The 21,654-nt window shown below is 54.0% G+C and overlaps 2 protein-coding genes and 1 pseudogene across 2 annotated transcripts; 1 reads left to right on the top strand and 2 right to left on the bottom strand.

Moving 5' to 3' along the window:
* The first annotated feature begins 389 nt into the window (after positions 1-389).
* Positions 390-1,473, top strand: LOC141932085 (C-C motif chemokine 3-like). Its single transcript, XM_074845113.1, has 3 exons — positions 390-520; positions 848-956; positions 1,085-1,473. Exons 1-3 carry the CDS (start codon positions 448-450, stop codon positions 1,176-1,178), a joined length of 276 nt encoding a protein of 91 aa, XP_074701214.1. The 5' UTR covers positions 390-447; the 3' UTR covers positions 1,179-1,473.
* Positions 1,474-1,816: 343 nt separating this feature from the next.
* LOC141932325 (G2/M phase-specific E3 ubiquitin-protein ligase-like) lies at positions 1,817-3,496 on the bottom strand (annotated as a pseudogene).
* A 14,657-nt stretch (positions 3,497-18,153) lies between these two features.
* Positions 18,154-19,836, bottom strand: LOC141932080 (C-C motif chemokine 4-like). Its single transcript, XM_074845105.1, has 3 exons — positions 19,697-19,836; positions 18,994-19,105; positions 18,154-18,603 (listed from the first exon to the last, which is right to left on the bottom strand). The coding sequence occupies exons 1-3, from the start codon at positions 19,764-19,766 to the stop codon at positions 18,516-18,518; spliced, it is 270 nt and encodes an 89-aa protein (XP_074701206.1). The 5' UTR covers positions 19,767-19,836; the 3' UTR covers positions 18,154-18,515.
* Positions 19,837-21,654: the final 1,818 nt, after the last annotated feature.

The following is a 21,654-nucleotide window of genomic DNA, read 5'->3' as shown; positions in this document are numbered from 1 at the left end:
AAGCAAATCCCCACCTGGAGCTTGCTGGGGTCGCTTCACGATGCCCTGCTTGGGACCACCACCAGGGCTCTGGCCACACAGCTTCGTGCCCCAGCCTGGCTTGTGGCTGGTGGGGTCCTTGCAGCAGTGGTGGGGTCGGTGTTCTGGGGGTTTGGGGCTCCGGCCGGTCCCCGCCAGGGACCCAAATGGAATCTGAAAGTCGCAGCCCCATGTCCAGTGCTTCCTCTTCTGCGGTTTCTTTGCCTTCTCCAGCTCAGCAAAACTGGAAGATCCTGACACAATTTCCCTAGTATGATGCACTCATCTTCTTTCCTTGAAACCCTGCACCCGCCCACCGGCTGGGGATAAAAGGAGGGCATCGCCAGAGGGGCTGAGCATCGTGCAGAGGAGAGCACCGCAGACCCTCAGCTACAGCCCCGCTCGCAGATCCCTCAGCCTCGCAGCATCATGAAGGTCTCTGCAGCTGCCCTGATTGCTCTTCTCCTCGTGGCCTCCTGCTCCCCGTCCAAGGCCCATCTCGGTGAGTCAGTCTGGTGTCACCGCATACTCCCTGGGGCTGGGGGTGCCATTGCTCCACGGGAGCTGCTGGGGCAGCCGGGGAGCCCCATCCCCATCGGTGGGGACCCTTGTGGCTGTGGGGAAAGCTGGCAGCAAGAGACCACCGCTAGTGCTGGGACTCAGGCTTGGGGCCAGGGGTCTCTGGGAGGGCCACCAACAGGGTGGTGGCACAAGGTTGGGGACTAGACATGGCAAATCTCTGGGGAACCCCAAGCGCCGGTGGGGCCAGAGCTTGTGCTGTAGCCTGAGGTCTCACCAGGGATGTCTGTCTGTCTCTCTGTCCTCACAGACGGCGTCCCCACCACCTGCTGCTTCAGCTACCAGCAACGCCCCGTCCCGCGGGGCCTCATCAACTCCACCTACATCACCAGCAGCAGCTGCACCCAGCCAGGGGTGATGTAAGTACCCACTGCTGCCGGGGGCTTGGGCTGCGATGGTCGGGCAGTGCCCCGAGGGTGGCTGGGAGGGGGATGGGGACACCCCCCTGCCCCGGCCAAGCATCCCAACGTGGGTTTTCTCCCAACAGCCTGGTCACCAAGAAGAAGAAGGAGCTGTGCGCAGACCCTCAGGCGCCCTGGGTGCAGGCGCTTCTGAAGCACTTTCAGCCCCTGAAGAACTGACACTTCTCCGTTGCCAACCACGATGTCCCCAGTGCTACCCCCAGCAGGCTTGGCTTCCAGCCCCCGGCATGCAAGAGAGAACTTGAACTGTAGCCTTCTGCAACAGGAAAATTTATTCTATTTAACTTATTTAAGTTAAATTAAGTATTTTTTGCTAAGAAAAGGAAAAATACAAAAATAATTTAAACTTTATCAAAATAATAATATAAACCAAAATAATTTAAACTATATTAATGTGCCTGTTAATGAAGAGTCAGGAGTCTTGATGCCTAAATAAAGTGTTTGTTCTGTCAACCCCTGTGGGTGTCTGTGTAGTCCTGGCTGGAGCCCTGACACAGGAGAAGGGATCCATGGGGACCCCCTTGCCCTCCCCACATCCTGGGTTTTCTGCTTCCCCCCGGGCAGGGCATCCGCGGCCCCCCAGCAGCTCCCATGGTGCCTCCGCATCCCCAGCCCAGGTTGCCTCCAGTGTGACCCAACAGGTCCCCAGGGGTGACACCAGCATCAGCCCCAGGGCTGCCAGGGCTGGCTCCCAGCTGGGAAAGGGCCTGGCAGCACCCGTGCTGCCAACAGGAGGGTTGGGGCCACTGCAGCACTCAGGCTCATCAGCAAACCCATGTGTCGAGTTCCAACTCCTATTAGTGAGGAGCTGCAGGTTTCTGGGACAGGGCCTGGGAGGGCAGACGGGTGTCAGGATGTCCTTCGAGGATCCTGGCCTCTTCTTCCTCAGCTGAAGTGCTGGGAGCCAGGAATCTGTGCGAGGGTCCCTGTGCCATGGGGCTGGAGTCTGGGCTAGCTGCAACAGGGGGTACCAACCTGCTGGGGACTTGGATGCCCAGTCGAAATCTCTCCTCCTGGAAGGTCGCCACATCCCAGCAGAGCAGGCAGCAGAATTGTGAAGGACAGAGCACAGCACCTGTCCCTGGGGCAGAGATGACATCGGCATCAGTGGCAGGGAGTCCTGTTCACGCCCCTGGAGCTGGGCAACGGGGTGATGACAGGGGGGATCCCGTCAGGGGCTGGGGGTGATGCCACTTGCCTGGATGCAGCAATGATGGAACCAGGCACTGGCAGTGGCGGGACAGACGAGGGTGTTGTAGCAGGGCCGCCCCACCACCGCCTCCTGGCAGATGAGGCAGTGGGTCTGGTCCCGCTGCACCGCCCGCACCTACTGCACCGGCCTGTGCGTCCAGCAGAAGGACCTGTGGCAGGTTGGATTCAGCCCCAGCCCTCCTCTGCCCCAGCCCCAGTCCTGTCCCTGCTGGGCAGCTACACTTGAACTCTCAAAGAACTGGGAGACGCAGCGCCGCTCTCTGCTGCAGGGGAAGTGGAAGATTTGGGGGGAACTCCAGCTCTGGCAGGTGACTGAGGTGCCCCACAGCCAGCAGATGTGGCACCTCCGGGGATGTCATGGAGGCAGACGGTGTCAGCACTTCACAGGCTCGGGGATCCCTGGTTCCCCTCGCCAAACACAGACCCACCTATATGTCGGTGGGCCACATAGCCAGTGACACTGGGCTCCCGACAAAGCCACCTATCCTCTCCAAATCTCCAATTCCTGAAGAAATGTGCCTTTTTGGATCGAGGAGGATCTGGTGGTTGCTTCCTGCAGCTGCCAGAGCATCCCTGGGGGCTTGCTGGCCTGTGCAGTGCCAGACACGGGGCATGGGGATCATGGTGGGGACATGTGCTCCCCAGCCTCAGCTTCTGTGCCACCCACTGCAGCTTCTACCGGGTGTTGGGGAAGAGGAAGCCATAGAAACCCTCTTGGTACTGCAAGAGGGGAAAGGAGGGTGCGTGCCAGGGGCTGTCGGCGCTACGGGGTTGGGGACCGCAAGGTGTCAGGGACCGGGGACTCACCAGGCCATTCTCATGGACACGGAGCCCACCCTTTCGGCACAGCTGCCCAACCACCTCGGGCTCACAGCCCGCACACTGCCAGGGGACAGCATCACCGTCACCCCCAGCACTGTGCCAGGGTGCCCGTGGGGGTAACGCCGGGAACGGGATGGGGGAGAGGCCGGAGCACCTTCCCACAGCATGGGAGCCTGTGCCTGCACAGCCAGGCATGGCCAAAGTCCCCTCTGGCAGGTGCCCGGGGGGGATGCTCTGCGCTCACCTTTTTCCTTGGGGACCTGACGCTTCATTTTGGGTGAGGGAGGCTGTCCTGGGTTCAGCTGGGATAGAGTTAATTTTCACAAGGAGCTGGGAGGGTGCCCAGCCAGGACAGATGACCCAAACCAGCCAAGGGGTTATTTGATACCACAGGACATCGTGCTCAGTATACAGCTGGGGGAGCTGGCCGGGGGCAGAGGCATCTCAGCTTGGAAACTGTATCAGGTTCCAGGTGGTGAGCAATTGCATTGTGCATCACTTGCTTTATACACTCTTTCATTAGTATTATTGTTATTATTGTTTCTTCCCTCCTTGTGTTGTCCTATTAAGCTGTCCTTATCTCAACCCACGACGTTTTATGGTTTTCTTCCAATTCTCCTCCCCATTCCACTGAGGGGGAGAAGTGAGCAAATGGCCATGTGATGTTTAGTTGCCAGCTGGGCTGAAACCATGACAGTCCTTTTTGGCACCCAGAGTGGGGCACGAAGGGTTGAGATAGCACATTTCTTATCTAGTTAAATAGTCGCTGGTCACAATGTTGGGTTTTTTGTTCACATGGTGGTGTTATGGAAATTCTCCTCTGCGCTGTGTGTTCCCTGTGGTGATGTTTATCAGCTCTGGGAGAGGGATCAGGACTACTTTTGCTGTAGTGCTGGGTAATGTTGACTTATGATATGGTTACATCACTGGTCATGCTGTTAAGCTGGTATTTGTGTGCAGCATCGTTGCCATGTCTGTACCTCAGGCACCTTCTCTCGGAATTTATTAGTAATTGCACCCAATCTATGGGCAAGACAGCGAGAGGATACCTTCTCCCACTCTTTCACATCTGCTTTCTCCTTCAGGCTAATTACAACAGCTTTTGAAAATATTGAATATATTTGGGATGTGCTTTGATTGCTATGTGTCCTAAATGTGTTCAGGTCATGTTTAGGGTCACAAAAAAAATTTTTAAGCATATCATCCAGAGGTCTGTCCCAAGGCTGGACGGTCACAGGTGGCATGGCATGTGGGACAATATGAGCAGGTGTCTAGAGAATTTCTCGCCTCCAGTGGTTTGAAACTTCACTCCCGAACAACTACAGGACCCTGATAAAGTGATAGAATATGTGAAAAGAAAATGCTGTGGCCATTCCAAAGAGGCACAACCTACCGCCCTGTGCTGGGCCCTAGCCAGTATCTACCAAACACTGCTCCATATTACACAGCATCCCCAGGGGGAAGGCAGGGAAAACAGACCGACAGGTACTGCAGCTATTCCAACCCTCATAACAAGCACTATCCCAACCCCGGTGACAGACTGTGGCTACTCAGACCCCGGTGACAGACAAAGCAGCTGAACCAGAGAACCAACCTGTGCCAGTATCGGTTGCCCCTGTACAGAAGGAGAAATACACCAAAGAATAAGTTTGCTTAGTGAGGGATGGGATAACAGGAATAACTTAGCTGGGATAACAGGGCCAGTATCTTGGAATTAGAGGGTAGGGAAGCCAGGCAGGTGGGATCCCTCTCTAGGGAAGGAGGCATTGACAAGGTGATTGGAAGAAAGACACAAACCATCAGCCTCAGGAGGCCACTCCTGTCAGGTGTGAAGGAAAGGTACCCCTTCAAGGAAGAGGTTACATGTCACCCAGGCAAGTAGGCCATCACGGAGAGAGGTATCCAGGACCTGATGGGATTAGCCGTGCTGGGGGTGATCTGTAATGATCCAGATTACAAGCAGTTACCCACAGATCTGGACCAAGTCCATGCACACAACCCGTTTGGTGGATGTTTCTACAAAGTGCACCACCATCGTATGCCAACTCACCGGCAGCAATGTCCTGGAAGGAAGGCGAGGGACAAACGGTGGATGAAGTGGCTGCCCAACTCCATCAATATGAAGGAAATGTCTCTTCCTCCCTACAGGCCTGTGTCTCAGCTGTGGAGAAACTGTCCCGGGAGTTCTCACAATTCCAAGAGGATCTGCCCTACTCCCCACGTGTACGGGCCCGTATCTCAGCTGTTAGGAGTAGGCGTTCCTCTGCTCAAGAGAGAGGATATGGAAGGTACAGGCCTCAGGGTACCCTGTGGTATTTATTACCTGTGTGACCATGGAGAGGACATGAGGAAGAGGGATGGAAAACCCACTTCAATCCTAGAGGCACGAATATGTGAGCTGCAAGGAAAAACAATCACAAAAGGGAATTCCTCCTGGAAAAGCGCCACTCCAGGTTCCAGTGGGCAGTTCCCAGACAGAGCAGAAGGGCTGATCTCACTTCTGAGCTTCCTGAAGACACTTCTGATTCATGTTTACCAAAAGCGAGTGACCAACACTATGACCAGGATTAGAGGGGCCCTGCCTCCAGCCAGGTGGAGGAAGGGGACAACCGGGTTTACTGGACCATGTGGAGCCGATGGCCTGGCACGTCAGATCCACAGGGGTGTAAGGCTCTAGGGGACACTGGTGCCCAATGCACCCTAAAGCCATCAAACTATAAAGGGGCAGAACCCATTTGTATTTTGGGAGTGACAGGGGGGTCCCAACAGCTGCCTCTATGGGAAGCTGAAGTGAGCCTAACTGGGAATGGGTGGCCTAAACACCCCATTGTGAGTGGCCCAGGGGCCCCGTGCATCCTGGGCATAGACTACCTCGGAGAGGGTACTTCAAGGACCCAAAGGGTACCAGTGGGCTTTGGGTATGGCTGCCTTGGAGACGGAGGAAATTGGCCAGTTGTCCACCTTGCGGGGTCTCTCTAGGACCCTTCTGTTGTGGGTTTGTGGAGGGCTGAGAACAGCAGGTGCCAATTGCTACTACAAGAGTGCACCGGCAGCAATATCGCACCGGTCGGGATTCTCTGATTCCCATCCACACACTGATTCATCGACTTTGGCATCCCTTGCCAAGAGAGTGCAGGTCAAAGTTTTCTTTCACTTGGAGGGGTGTCCAATACACCTGGAATCGTCTGCCCCAGGGGTGGTGTCCTGGATTCAGCTGGGATAGGGCTAATTTTTCTTTTTAGTAGATAGAGTAGTGCTGTGTTTTGGATTCAGTATGGGATTTGCTATGAGAAGAATGTTGGTAATACACAGATGGTTTTAGCTATTGCTAAGAAATCAAGGACTTTTCAACTTCCCATGTCCTGTGTGCAGGTGTACAAGAAGGTGGGAGGGAGCACAGCCAGAGCAACAGACCCAAATTAGCCAGTGGAATGTTCCATATCATACAACATCGTGCTCAGTATATAGATGAGGGTTGGCCGAGAAGGCCACTCTCTTAATTCTGGGATTAAGGTTTGGGGTCTTCTCTTCTCTGAGATCACTAGCTGGGAACGGGCTGGGCATTGGTCAGTGGGTGGTGAGCAACCACATTACTAACTACTACACACAAATGTGAGCAACCACATTACTAACTACTCGTTAGTAATACTAGTATTGTCTTTTGATTATTAAACTGTTTTTATCTCAACCTGCGAGTCTTCCTTGATGCCTCCAACTCTTGCCCCATCCCCTGGGTGGAGGAGGGTGAGTGAACATCTGCATGGTGTTGGGCTGCTGACTGGGTTTAAACCACAACAATCATTTCTGGTGCCCAACATGGGGCCCGAAGGGTTGAGATAACTACAGATCTGGACAAAGTGTATTACAACAAATTTGTACTAAGCATTCATTATATTGGTTTAATAGTTGCTGGTCATAATGTCAGTTTATTGGCTTCTAGAGGTATGGTGTTTGTTCTGAGTTGTGCTATGCATCCCCTCACTTGCCATATGCAAACCCCTATGCTGCTGCTTATCACCCGTGGGAGGTGGATCAAGGTTTTTGCTTTGCTGTACTATGTAACACTGATTATGTCACGATAAATTTATCTATCGGTCCTGAGACTAGTCCGGTATCTGTACTCAGCATTGCCGTCACCTCTGTACTTCGGGGGCCATCTAGCGGAAAGGCTTAACAATGACACCCTTTACCTTTTCTCCTCGGAGAGCCAACCCATGGGTGTTCAATGCACCTGGAATCGTCTGCCACAAGGGTGGAAACACAGCCCCACCCTTTGCCATGGACTGATCCAACTGCCCTGGGACAGGGTGATGCCCTGAAACACCTGCAATACATTGATGACATCATCGTGTGGGGCAACACAGCGGAAGATGTATTTGAGAAAGGGGAGAAAATAATCCAAATCCCTCTGAAGGCCGGTTTTGCCATAAACCAAAATAAAGTCAAGGGACTTGCACAGCAGATCCAGTTTTTAGGAATAAAATGGCAAGATGGGTGTCATCAGATCCCAATAGATGGGATCAATAAAATAGCAGCTGTGTCTCCACCGACTGGCAAGAAGGAAACACAAGCTTTCTTAGGCATTGGGGGTTTCTGGAGAAGACATATTCCAAATTACAGTCTGATTGTACCCTCTCTATCAAGTGACCCGGAAAAAGAATGATTTTACAATGGGGACCTGGACAACAACAAGCCTTTGAACAAATGAAACGGGAGATTGTTCATAGCTGACCCAAACTAGCCAAGGGGACATTCGATACCATACGATGTCATGCTCAGTATAGAAAATGGGGGAGTTGGCCGGGGGGAGGGAGGATCCGGGTGGTGAGCAACTGCACTGTGCATCACTCGCTTTACTTATTCTTTTGTTAGTATTACTGTTATTATTATTTCCTCTCTGCCAGTGTTGTCCTATTAAGCTGTTCTTATCTCAACCCACAAGGTTTTCCCTTTTTGTTCTGATTCTCCTCCCAATCCCACTGGGGACAGGGGGAGGAGCGAGCGAGCAGCTGCCTGGTGTTTAGTTGCCGGCTGGGCTTAAACCAGGGCAGCTGCCAGCCTGCTGCTCTTGGTGATGGGGAGTGTGGTGGGGACACAGTGCTGGCATGGGGACAGCTCTGATGAGTCCTTGGTGGCAAAAATCACAGGTCAAGCTGTTTTCACACAGCTCTGTGGGCAGAAGACAGGCCCAGATGCAAGACCCAGCTATGTGCTGTTATTTCTGGTTGCCTGCACTCTTTCCTTTCCATCTTCCTACAAGGCATTCCCAGGGGTGTCAGGGCCAGCTTCTTGGAGGGGCTCCAGGCACTCAAAGGAGCTCACCCCTGGGACTGCATTGTGGCATTGAGACTGGGGGAGAAAGTAGTTTTTGCCCCAAAGAGCACTTGGAATCCAGAGCGATGCCTCTCCTGGGAGGAGAGGACTTTGTCATGTGGAATTACACCCCGCAGGGAGTCTGCAGGAAGGAGCTGTCTCTGGAAAGGCTGGTAGAGGGCCACTGGTTGTCTTTACTCCAGGCCTGGTCCTAAGAGCAAAGCCAGATGTGAGAGCTTGTACCTGCTGGGCCATAAACATCTGTGATCTCCCTGGGCAATTCACGGAAGGAAAGAGCAGTCCCCTTCAGCTGAAAAGTGGAAGAGACTGTGCCAAGAGACAGCTCCGGGGCTGGGCCGTGGCAGCGGGGGGATGCTGGGGTGGACAGACTGGGGGGATAGAAGTGAGAGACCTGGAGGGACCATTAATTACTCCTGCCTACAGTGTGATTCAGTCCTATGTCCTGTGGTTGAAAGGAGTCAAGGGAAAGGCATACAAGCTGACCCCAGAAATGTTCTTGTGCCAGTAAATTCAAAAGGGAGATTCCAGAGAGAGAAGAAGTCAATAGAAAGAGCCTGAAAATTTGAAATAGCGTTATAAAAATCTTTTGACTCAGCAGAGAGGCAGCCCAGGAAGCTCTGAGGGACTCACAGCAGGAAGAAACCAAAAAGAGAGAAATAGAAACCCCTGACGATCCCAAAGGAGATTTGAAGTGCTTAGGCACTGCGGTGACGGTGGCCGTATGCCTGGGGATGTGGCAGCGAGGGCAGCGAGCTGGGATGGGTAAATACAGGGGATGTGAAGAGTGAAAGGTTGCAGCTGCAAAAGTCAATTCACTCCTGGGGAGCAGAAGCAGCAAGTAGCCAGCTTAGGAGATGGGGGTGTCTGCACTGCAAAAGTCTCTGCCTCAGCCCTGCTGCTTCAGGGCAGAGCGAGAGGAGCTCTCAGAGGGGGGAGTGCCCAGAAAGGCTGCTCTGGAGGCAATCTGCAAGAAGTGCTGGTGAGCAGTGTTCCAGACTGAGTGGTTGAGCTGGGCAGGCCAGAGGAGTTTCAGAGCGAAGCAGTCAATCACATACCCAAATCCCACAACCGCTGAAACCCCCTGCAGTCCTGGAGGGGACAAGTGAATCTCGCATTTGTCCTGGGAATAAGAGAGCAGGCAGCTGCCGTCCCCCCGGGCTGACGGCGTGTGTGCAGCCTTGTAGAACGTGTGATTCCAAACCAACATCGTGGTTAGCGACACCTTTTAAAATAGGACTCTAAAACTCCTCTGTGAATAGGCCGTTGTAAAGACAAACCAGTTCAAATTCCGAAGGAAGATCACACCTCTAATCTGGCTGGTTTCTCGAGCACGCTGGTTGTGCAGTAGGACTGATATCCCTCTGAGGGATGGCTGGGTTTTTATATCACCTGGAGCTGGGTCAGAACCCTGACAGTTTAGCCACTGCCCTTATGGGCAGCTGTGATTCTGGGGACCTCCTGGCCTTTCAGACCTGTCTTGGCATAGCCTGCTGTGTGACCTGGGGCTAAACCAGCCCCTCCGCTGCTACAATGGGAGGTGGATTTTATCCCCAGAGCTATTTGCGGGAAGCAGTCTGTTGAAATTAGGTATGAGCGCTGTCATGTAAACCCAGGCTGACTTCCAAGTCAGCTGGCTGAGTTTTGCCATGGTACAGTCAGTGCTGTGAGTAAGAGCTGTCTCCTTAGTGGAGGAAGAAGGGTGTGCTGCTTACTTACAGGATGCTCATTGTGGAACCACATTGTTCAGCCGTGTTTTCAACATGCTGTCTCTTGATGGTGCCAAAGATTAAAAGTTTTTTCTCTCTGTGTCAGCTCTGACGAGGTTGTTACCCTCCTGCCTGGAAAAATGGGGCCGATAGGACCCACTACAACCATTTTGGGAGAGGCAGGGGAAGAATCCCAACTTCCCAGCTGGAAATCTCTCAGCCTCCTTAGCCCTAAAAAAATTCTCTTCTGCCTCTTCTTCTTCTCTTCTCACCTCCCTGCTCCCAGCACCACAGCAGCAGCAGCCCCATCATAAGTCCAGCACCTCCCAGGGCTGTTCCCACCCAGCCTCCACACTGTTGTGGAGCCTGACCTCTCCCCCAGCCCTTTGCCCCAGTAGCCAAGGCCAGGAGCCGGTGGAGCTGGACCCACTATATTTGCCACTGCCGGTTTGGCAAAGGGATGTCTGGAAATCACAGGGTGGGGGTGCAGCGGCATCTCTGCAGGGAGCTCCAAGGAGGGTAGCTCAGGGGCTGGCCAGCTGGGACCATGTCCCCAGCACAGGCTCCTGTGGGGATGCACCCTGAGCGGTGCTCAGATCTGGGTACACTCCGTTAGTGTTTTACTGCAAAAGATGGGCACCAATTATCAACTGTTCTTCAGCTGCTTTGGGAAGGAGATCTTAATTTAGTTTAAAAAAGCACAAGAGATCTTTTGCACCAAGTAAAACCAACAAAAGCACTTTATCAACCTATGGTTTGCATTTAAATCTAGCTGATATCTGTGTGAATAGAGAATGAAACTGCTGGGTCTGATCTCCCTGCTGCTGAAGTTCTGCAGGGGCGGATGGGGACCTTTGATCTCTGGGGTGTCTCCATCAGATCTGTCTGAAGCAAAAGTTCAAAGCTTTTGTATCACCCCTTGGCCAAGAGTATCCCCACCTGGCAGCTTGTGCACGTCAAATCCTCATCTCCCAGGAAGTATTTCCACCACAAAATGAGCTACTCATCACCCCCAGGAGTCATTTTTCAGGCCCCCCTCATTGCGAGCAACAGATAATCCCCCATAATCAGGGGCAAGCAAGCCAGTGTGAGATATAGTGTCCATAAAACACCCCCAAAGGCCATTGGTGCTGTGGTAATCTGCAAATGTTCAGGTTGTCTCCTGTTCTCCCCTGGCTCGTCACCATGTCTCCACAGGTCGCCCTCTTTATTAACCAGCATTTCCTATTGCAGTTCCCTATTAACTGCCCCAAAGTCTCTATTTCTGGCAGGAGCTGAGGCCACAGCCCTCACCTGCTGTTTCTGGGACTCTGCAGCCTGGGACTGTATTCCCAGCAGCGGCTGCCTGCATCAGTGCAGGGAAAGGGTGCCAAAACCTCACAGAGCCCAAGGGCACAGGGGAGGCTCTCAGTACCCAGGACAAGGGTCCCCAGAGATGAAGGAGCTGCCCCAGCCATGAGGCCAGGGTCAACAAGGGGTCTTTGCAGCCATGGTGGACCCCAGCATCCTCCCAGCAAGAGCAGGCAGCAGAGGGAGTCCCGAAATGTCTGTGCACCAAGAGTTGGTGCCGTAACCTCAACTGATCTTGTCCCTGCATGCTGGCAGGGCACCTGCCTGCGTGCTCCCCCAGTGCTGAGGGACAGAGGGGGTCCCAATTCCTTGTTGATGGGGCACCAGGAGGCACAGCCCCAGGCAGAAGAGGGTGGCTGTCCCTGGGGATGGGGAGGAAGGGTGTAGGGGAGTGGAGGTGGGTGCAGGGCACCCTGGGGTGCAGAGGGCAGCAAGGGCATCAAGGAGATGCAGAAAGAAAAGAAGCAGGGAGCTGGGAGGCTGGGAGCAGAGGAGGGAGAGGGAGGATGCAGCTCTTAGGTCGGGGACGGGAAGAGTCCTGTCAGGTCAGTGGGATTTACAGGCACAGGGGTGCTGCCCCACAGCCCACCCCTGACAGCAGCCTTACAGAGTGAACAAAGACCTGGCAGGAGGAGGTGGGGGACAATGTGCTCCACAGGGAGCCAGGGCCCGGCTCCATTCTGAACTGAGGCTCACAGCAGGCTCATGGCTGGGTCCCCACCCCTTCCCCTGCACATCCAGGGGTCTGGACTGTGGAGAGCAGGGTTTGGGGGTCCCAAAAGGACCACTCTGCTGGGGGTGGGTGGGAAGGAGAAGCCTGTGCATCAGGGAGGAGGTCCATCAATGTCCAAGCTCAGTGATGGAGACAGGCATTATGAGCAGAAGGCTTTATTCTTTAAATACAGTGTGAAACCATGTCTAGAGAATAAGGGTGAAAATTGCTAATTAACAGCACACCTGTGCCCCAGAGTAGCTCTGGAAGGAGCCCAAGTGCTCTGCAGGCTGGGCAGGTAGCTCAGCAGGAGGCGAGAGGTACAAGGCTCTGTTTTGCATCCCTGAAGAGCAGCTATGGCACAGCCCACTGTGGCAGGAGGCAAGAGGGACCCTGGGACACAGCCTGGCAGTGGAGAGAAGCAGGGAAGGGATATAAAATCAAACAGAGCTCATGTTTGTTTGCTTTCATACAGTGGCTCCTTGAGCACTTCACAGAAAGCTTTTAAGCATTGCTATCCCTCACTTACAGATGGGGAAACTGAGGCACGAGCTTGCCTTTGCAGAGTCAGGCTGCGTGAGGTAGGCTGATGGGGCCAGCACTCCCTGTTGGGGACACAGGTTCCACTTCCCTGCCCACAGTACTGTGACAAGCGAGAGGCGATCACAGAATCATCTGGGTTGGAAAAGCCCTTGAAGCTCCTCCAGTCCAACCATGAACCTCACCCTGACCGTTCCCAACTCCACCAGATCCCTCAGCGCTGGGTCAACCCGACTCTTCAACCCCTCCAGGGATGGGGACTCCCCCCCTGCCCTGGGCAGCCCATTCCAACGCCCAACAACCCCTTCTGCAAAGAAATCCTTCCTAAGAGCCAGTCTGACCCTGCCCTGGCGCAGCTTGAGGCCATTCCCTCTTGTCCTGGCGCTGGTTCTTTGGCTCAAGAGACTCATCCCCCCTCTCTGCACCCTCCTTTCAGGGAGTTGTAGCGGGTGATGAGGTCTCCCCTCAGCCTCCTCTTCTCCAGACTAAGCAACCCCAGTCCCCTCAGCTGCTCCTCATGTGCTCCAGACCCTTCATCAATCCATGACACAAAAAATCATTCCCTTTCAAGAGGAGAGAAAGAAACTGGGCCTGGCCCTGGGCTCCCAGGGGCCAGAGCTGGATCACTGGGGCACCAAGTGGAGGTGGCCATCTCAATGTGTCCCAAAAAAATTCACACATGCCTTCACCCAGTCAGTGTCAGGGTGAGAGCAGACTTGATGTTTCTTCCTGGTGATGAAGCTTGGAAGTGGAGAGGACCAGAAAACCTTTGTTGTGGGGAAGGGGTACACCACCACAGAGCTGCACTGTCACACCAGGGCTGGGCATGTCCTTTTTGTGACTGCTGCCTAGTGTGGAGGCAGCCAGCCAAGGGGAGGTGCTGCTAAATCAGAGAAGGTCTCTGGGACAGGCTCCTGGCTCTGCCTCAACTTGCTGCAGGCAGGGAGGACCACAGACCTCCGACCCAAGTGGCCACTGCAGAGCATGTGGTTGGTGTCTCCTGGGGCAGGTACCCTCTGGGTATTTCTCTACTGCACAACAAACACCTCACCTGGGAGCACTTTCTCAGTCATGCTCGCATGGCTGCAACACACATGATACCAGGAACAACCTGTCATCCTCCCTCCACTGGTCTCATCCCAGTGTCAGCATGGACAGGGCCTTCTCAGCCATCTCCTTGCAACTGGAAAACATCTCTCCTTGCCAGGACTGAGTGATGGTCAATCCCAGATAACAGCCCAACAAGTCCCATTCTTGGTCCCAAGAGGCAGAAAGATTTGTGGGGCCAAGCCAAAGGCTTCCTGCACAGGTAAGAGCCTGTACCCACACAACAGCTGGCTGCTGGCACCTGCTGGTGGTGTAGAAATAGACCTTCATGTGTTTCCTGAAAAGCTTCTGCCAAGTGCATGTGAAACAGCACACAGCTGTGTCAGGGACAGCTGAAAGAGATTTGGGGTGCAGGACTGAATATATATGACCAGGAGGGGACACAACGGGGATGTGTACGACCAACTGGGAATAAGCACTCCCAGCAGGCCACGCTCCAGACCAAGGAGTCAGAGAAGTTCATGCCTGTTCCTCAGGCTACAGGTCACTATCATGAGCCCTTCTTCCTCCAGGAGAGAAAAAACCAACCCAAAGACAGAGGTGGATTCACCTGGAGCAGAACAGGACTGGGAGCAGAGGGCAGCAACAAGGAGAGCAAGGTTCAACGAGCAAGACCTTCATGTTCCCATCAGGAGCTAAGCAGACATACAGACCATGTTTGTGCTCAGCCTTGATCCATCCAGTCCCCACTTTCCACAGGGAAGCACCAGTGATGGGACATATAAATGGGTGGGTTTAGGAGAAAGGCTTATTGAGTGACGTGGAGCTGCCAGAACATGGCCACTGTAGGTCAGAAAGACAGAACTCAAAGAAGCTGATCCATGAGGCCAAGTTCAAACCACCAGCTATCAAAGAGCTGCAGGGAGAGGCCATGTCAGGATGTACATCCTTTAATATAGCAGGTGCTTCAGCAACGTCAGCTAGAAATTGTCACAGCTGCACTCCTCATGTTAATACAAATGGTCAAGAGCAGGAGGAGGTGAGAACTGCCCCGCAGGGGCTGGTGGAGGGGGCAGCTGCAGAATCGGGTTAGGAGCAGGGGCCAGCAGGGAGACAGTGCAGCCACTGGGTCTGAAGGTCTGCATGGCTCACCTCCCTTCCCAGGGCTTCTCCCAGCTTCACTGGGAGAAAGGGGACAGCCACAGGGTTCATGCTCTCAAAAACAGCGGAGAGAACCAGGCTATCAGGTGCTTTGCCCATGGCACCATGGGGGTCTTCTGACACAGCAGGCAGTGAAGAAAAAGCCTGTGGTTCATGGAGTCCAGCAGAGTCAACCTGCCAGGCCCCATGGGAGCATCTGGCCTTGGCTTTTGTCTCCCTCTGTAAGCACACGAGAAGCTGATGGCTGAGCAATGGCCACCTTCCAGCAGGCAGCTGGGGAGTTAAACTCTTCCCTTGCCTCTCTGCTGCACTCTCATTTGTTCAGCTCAGATCTGGCTGGTGAACCACTTGGCCTTGCTGAGTCCTGACTTGCTTCTTGAGACTCGGTACCTGGCTCCACGCTTGTCTGTGCCCTGTGTCCCACATGAAGTCTCATGGTGGGGCCCATCCCAACTCACACCCCATTTTGCAGCACAGATGTCCCTGAGCTGCTTGCAGAGCAAAGAAACCTGCAGGAAAGGGAGTTTTGGGCTGTCAGAGTTGATGTGGAGAAGGGTGTCGGGGACAGGGACTATCTATAACTGAGCAGATTTCTGTGCAGCAGGCAAAAAAGGCCTGGTGCTGCCCCAAGCCTCAAGACCGGACCATCGAGAGCAGCCGACACATCCCCTGGATTCTGCAGTATCTCCCCCCACAGCAGCTCTCCCAGCTTGTCCAAGTGTCCCCTCCTGGCTGCCTTCCCGTGCTCAGAGCTGGCAGCAGATGAGAGGCTGTGGGCAGGTTGCTCCCTGCACATTTGACCCCTGGGGCTACAATTTCTCCTTTGCTCTTACAGCCCCCCGCCATGGTGCTGCCCCCCCCAGCCCCATCCCCATGGACCAGCATGGACAGACAGGCAGCGCAGGCAGGCATGGGACCCCTGGGCTGGGCTGCCACAGTCCCCACGCAGAGGGACCTGACTCGTGCCAGGGAAGATGGGTCTGGGAAAAGGGGGCTCAGGGCTCCTGGAGCAGGCTGGCTTGGCTGCTGCTCCTGGAGCTTCAGAAAGGAAACCGAAACCAGAAAGGATGGAGACGGAAATTCCCACGTGTGCCGGGGCTCCCGGCCAGGGACTGTCCGGAGAAGAGCTTCAGCGCTTAGTCCTGCCTCTCCAGCCTGTCCCCTGCACCCTCAGCAAACCTCAGACCCCCCTCAGCCTTCCCTTTCACCACGATGTCCATCCTCCGTCCCCTCGCACTGCGCCGAGCCCCGAATCAGGGACTGGTTTGGGCTCCTGCAGTTCCTCTGCAGCACCCAGCTCAGCTTCTCAGCACAAAAGGCGACGGAGCCTGCAGCAGGCGTGAGGGGGTTGGGATGCCCTCAGGAGTAGAGGAGACCCCCAGAACTCCTTTCCCGGGCTCCTGGCCTGCCCACCCGCAGGCAGCAGCCCCTGTCCATTCACTCCACCATGCAGTGGCCACTCTCTGCTCCCGTGTTTCACGGCGCAGTGGGGAAGCCTTGCTCAGGATACACCCTTCTGCAGATTTTTGTCTCTCCCCCGCAATGGTAAGCCCTGACCATAGAGTCAGACAAGATTTTTGCAAACATGCTGATCCACCTTGTCCCTGCTTGGACCTAACCCTCTCTGCCAGGACCCTGCTTTGCCAGGGGAGTGCAGGGACCCTGCCAAGGGTGAGCGAGAGCCTGTGCCTTTCCCAAATCATCCTCCCAGCATAGAGCCACCCCCATGGAGCTGGAGAGGAGCCCCCCATGTGGTTCCCCATCACGAGCACTATCTCCTGGGACACAACATGGTGCCTGGGCTGGGTCTGCCCTTTGCTGGGATGCTGCTCCCTGGGTGCCCCAGGAGCCTTCCCGCCTGCAGCCAGCTTTCCAGCCTAGAAAACACAACACTAGAGGGAAATCACAAGACAACGTGAAGGTGCTTTCCCAGCCTCAAGACTGTCAAGTCTGTTCTATAGCTGCAGGAAGAAATAAAACAATAAGAAAAGGCCTTTTTTGCATTAGGAAGAAGAAATAGTGACTGGAACAGGATGGCTGCAAGGCCAGACCAGCTCTTGGTGACCGTGTTGTGGGGGCATTTCTTCCCAATGTGCAGAAGCAGAGAAGTGCTGAGCATGATTGCAGTGGGAAAGCTGTCCCCAGCACTGTGCTTCTGCCCTTGGGACCTGTTCCCTCTCATTCATGTTCCCACGCAAAGCCACATCCTGGGAATGACTGCAGCAGATTTGCTGGTGGCTCTTTTTCCCCTGCAGCATATCTGAACCCTTCCCTTTGTTCTACAGGTGGGACAGTGAGAAACAACCCCTATTGGAGTGGTCAGAAAGAAAGCTGGGGTCCCTGCCTCTCCCCAGGCAGCACTGCCAGGCCCAGCAGGACCCAGCTGCACACAGGGACTGGGGGGCAGAGGTGTGGTGATGTCTCGGAGGAACAGATTCATGTGAGGAGAGACACCGTGGGGCCTCTGGCAGTGTGCATGTGGGTACCCATGGGCTCTGTGCCGGGAAATACTGCTGCATAACTGGCAGAAGTGGCGGGGAGGGAGGGGGCGGTACAGGCAGGGAATTGGCCCTGCTCTGTGCCCCAGCATCCTCAGCACAAGGGCAGATGAGCAGCTCATGAGCTCCCAGGGGAGCCCCAGCACTGCAGCAGCTCCATGCCCCCTGCTTCCTCCCATCCGATCATGAGCCACTGTCCCTGCTCCCCCCGCAAAGCTTCTGTCAGGATTTTACCCCTTACAGCAATGTGTCCCATCACCATCCCGTTGCACACACAGCACGTCCAGGGACCAGTCTGGGGTGTGGGGTGTGGGGCTGGGAGCAGCAAGCAAGAATATGAGATGTGCCTGGGGTGTGTGGAGAGCATATTCATGTATGCAAAAGGCCCATATGTGCATACAGACATGTCTAATTCTGTAGAGAATGTGGGAGGCAGGGGTGTATGTGGTGGGGAAATGAGGTGTCGGAGGATATTCATGAGTTTGCAGTATGGAAACTTTATGGTTTTGCCTCAAACCGTTTCCCATCATTACAGGCCATATAGATTGCGCGGATAGGCTCAGGGTGAGGTTCTGTCTGTGTGCTGGTGAACACCGCACAGATGCACATAAAGGTTAAAAAGCAGAGGTTTTGTGCAAATTCTTTATTCTCCAGAATCATGATTTCACATGTGTAAGACAGGGTCACCCATCATCCAACACTGAGACTCTGAGCCACCCTCCCATAAATACCCTCCCTCCCACCCTCCCATAAATAGTATTATTATCCACAGAAGAAAGTACTGCATATCCTATATGATAATTCCTGAAATTTTCAATGAAATTTAAAAATAATATAAGAACAATAGAGGTGCAGTCCCATGAGCCTTCCCTGGCCACAGGTGGAGGGGTCAGGGCAGAGGGATGAGGTTGCAGACTGGTCCGTGCAAGCCAAGGGCAAGCAGCAGCACCCCAACACGAGGTGTCCCGTGGTGCCTTCCAGCAGCCCCTTGGAGCCACCTGCAGATGACGTGGGCTCGTGCAGCTCCTGTTGCCCCAGTGTCCTGCTCCGCCGCAGGAGCTCAGAATCACGCGAGTCATGCACGATAGCAGCTACGTTTGCCATCTTGCTTTGCTCAGTTCTGCTTCAACTTTTGCAGGTAACTTTGGACCCAGGTGTCACCACGATTGGCGCAGACCTGGCGGCCTTTCTTTGTGATGAACCTGTGGAACAAGGATGAGACATATTAGATCTCTGCTCAGACCTAGGAGAGCCTAGATCCCAGATTTGGGGCATTGCAAGAGGTTCTCCCTTGTGCCCTAAGCTGATGCTGAAACCAGTGGCTGGCTGTGATTTTCCCTGTTCCCATCCCTTTTCCCACACTGCCTCCTCAGCTCCTGCAGGAACATCACTGGGCGTTCCCACAAGAGCATCCCTGGCAGTCCTTGTGCAAGCCCCTTTCCCTCGGGGTTCCCCTCACCCTGCTCTGTTCCTACAGACCCCTGTGCCCACAGCCACCCTGCAGAGCTTGTCACCCACACGCACACAACCCACAGCGGCTGTCCCCGCACTGCCACAGCTTGTCTGTACCCAGGAGTCAGGCTGGTACTTACACAATGGCCGGCAGCGTGCAGCTGGTGCTGGTGCTGTAATAACGCAGGATGAGCTTCTGCGGGAGCTTGTGGTGTGTGTAAGAGAAGCAGCAGATTGGGAGGTCAGATCCAACTGGAAGAGGCAAGGAGAGACAACGTGAGCATATGCTAGGTGTGTGTCGGGAGCAGTCAGCCCATCAGCTCAGGGAACTGTGCTGGCCGGGAAGGGAGTGAGGAATTACAGAATAATTAAGGTTGAAATGGACATTGGGGATCATCTGGTCCAATGCCAGGAACAATATTGTCAGGTGCCGGGGGAGATTCCCACCCAATCATTGCTCAGAGATTCATTTCCCCACTTTCCCCAGCCCCAGGACAGAGACTGAAGTCCCTAAACTAAAACCAGGAATAAGTATTCTGAGCCCAGGATGGCTGGACAGATGGATGGCTGGATGGCTGGATGGCTGGATGGAGGGATGGAGGGAGGGAGGGAGGGAGGATGGAAGGAGGGAGGAATGGAGGGAGGAATGGAGGGATGGAGGGATGGAGGGATGGAGGAATGGAGGGATGGATGGGTTTTCTAATTCTGGGGTCCCCACATGACCTCCGTGCAGAATGGAGAGTGGTACAAATGCTGAAAAATTCCCAGTTATCTTCCAGGGGAACTCAATAGAGAAATGATAAAAAAGGCTCAGATCTTCACAAATGAAAAAGCAGGACTCACCTGGGCCAGAGAAAGTTTGGGAGCAAGAGGCTGCAATGACAAGAACAAAAATGACTGCAGAGACCTTCATCTTCCCAAAGGGTGAGGGCAGTCGGAGCAGGACCAGAAGCTCTGACAGACGCGGCTCAGACTGCTGCAGCTGGATTCAGCTCCCTTTTAATAGGGAGTTCTGGTGGCAGCAGGGAGAAGCCGAAGTGGAAATTCCAGAATGATGACAGAGGATGTCACGAAAGTGAAATAGCTGAAGGGTATTAGGGAAGGAAAAAAAAAAAAAAAAAGTCAGAAAGAATGGGATATAGTTCACATTGGAGCCAAGTATGTTGAGCTCTGACTCAGTGTTCATTTTCGATTTTATTAAATCAAAAGGAAACGAAAATGTGCCAAGTGGCAGGGCCCCAAAGAGCAGAACTATTTATCTGAACTACAGGAGGGATTTTCCCTGTGAGTCCATATAGCAAAAGATACAATGTTTGCCTAAGATTATGCAACTCTGGAAAAAAAAACAACAGCCAGGCTCCAAAGCCCTCTCGTGCTGCTCTGTGATGGGTGTTATCAGAGGTTGCTAAACCGCAGCACATGGAGCTGAGACATGCCTGAGCCGTGGGCTCTGTGCTACCCAAAGTGCTCTGCTCCCGCCAGTCCCGCGGTGCTTGGCTTCACATGGACCAGCCAGGAGTGCTGGAGGCACCCCTGGGGATTGTCCAGTCCAGTTCCTGCTCAAAGCAGGGTTGGCTGGGAAGGCTGCCCAGGACTATGTCTAGATGGGCTTTGAATGTCTCCAGGGATGGAGATTCCACGACCTCTCTGGGCAACATGTTTCAGTGTTCAGTAATAAAGTTTTTTTTCAGTTCAGTTCAGTAATAACGGTATTTAAATAGACTTTCCCATTGCTTCTTGTCCTGTCACTGGCCATCACTGCAAAGAGTCAGGCTCCATCCACTTTGCTCCCCACACACACAATTTGATGAGATCCCCCTGAGCCATCTCTTCCCCAGGATGAACAGTCCCAGCTCTCTCAGCCTCTTCTCCTAGGAGACATGCTCCTGTCCCTTAATCATCTTCGTGGCTCTTACTGGACTCTCTCCAGTATGTCCATTTGTCTCTCATACTGAGGAGCCAGGAACTGGACCCAGCACTCCAGGAGCGGCCTCACCAGCGCTGAGCAGAGGGGAAGCGTCACCTCCCTCGACCTGCTGGCAATGCTCCTCCTAATGCAGCCCAGGAGGGTGTTGGCCTTCTTTATGGCAAGGGTACATGTCCAGTTTGATGTCCACCAGGATCCCAGGGTCCTTTTGTGTCAAATTGCTTCCCAGCTGGTCAGCACCAACATCTACTGGTGCCTGGGGGTGTTCATCCCCAGGGCAGGACTTTGCACTTCTTGCTGAACTTCATGAGATTTTTGTCAGTCCATTTCTCCAGCCTGATGAGGTCCCCCTGGATGGCAGCACATCCCTCTGGTGCATCAGCCACTCCTCCCAGCTTTGTGTCATCAGCAAACTTGCTGAGGGTACATTGTCCCATCACCCAGGTCATTAAGATATTAAACAGTACTGGCTCCAGTATCCATCCCTGGGGTTCCCCACTGGCAACCAGCCTCCAGTTGGACTTTGTGCCATGGATCACAACCCTCCAAGCCCAGCCATTCAGCCAGTTCTCAGTCCTTCTCACTGCCATTTATCTAACCCATACTTCATCAGTTTGCCTATGAGGATGGTATGGGAGCCTTACTAAAGTCAAAATAAACAACATCCACTTATCCCTCTGCCCTCATCCTCCTGGCCAGCCATCTCATCTCAGAAGGCTACCGGGTTGGTGAGGCATCTGACTACACACGGTCACCTTAACAGTCACAGGCCTCCACAAAGCAGCCAAATGGCAGGATCTCACCCTGCTTTGGAGGGTCTTTGCAGACAGGGGGGTCTTTTTCCACCCTCAACCTCAGCCCCCAGTGGAGTGGG

This window comes from Strix aluco, chromosome 19 (genome assembly GCF_031877795.1).
Source record: "Strix aluco isolate bStrAlu1 chromosome 19, bStrAlu1.hap1, whole genome shotgun sequence".
Lineage (NCBI taxonomy): Eukaryota > Metazoa > Chordata > Aves > Strigiformes > Strigidae > Strix > Strix aluco.
The sequence above is the reverse complement of the archived record's forward strand: the minus strand, read 5'-3'. Positions and strand labels throughout refer to the sequence as shown.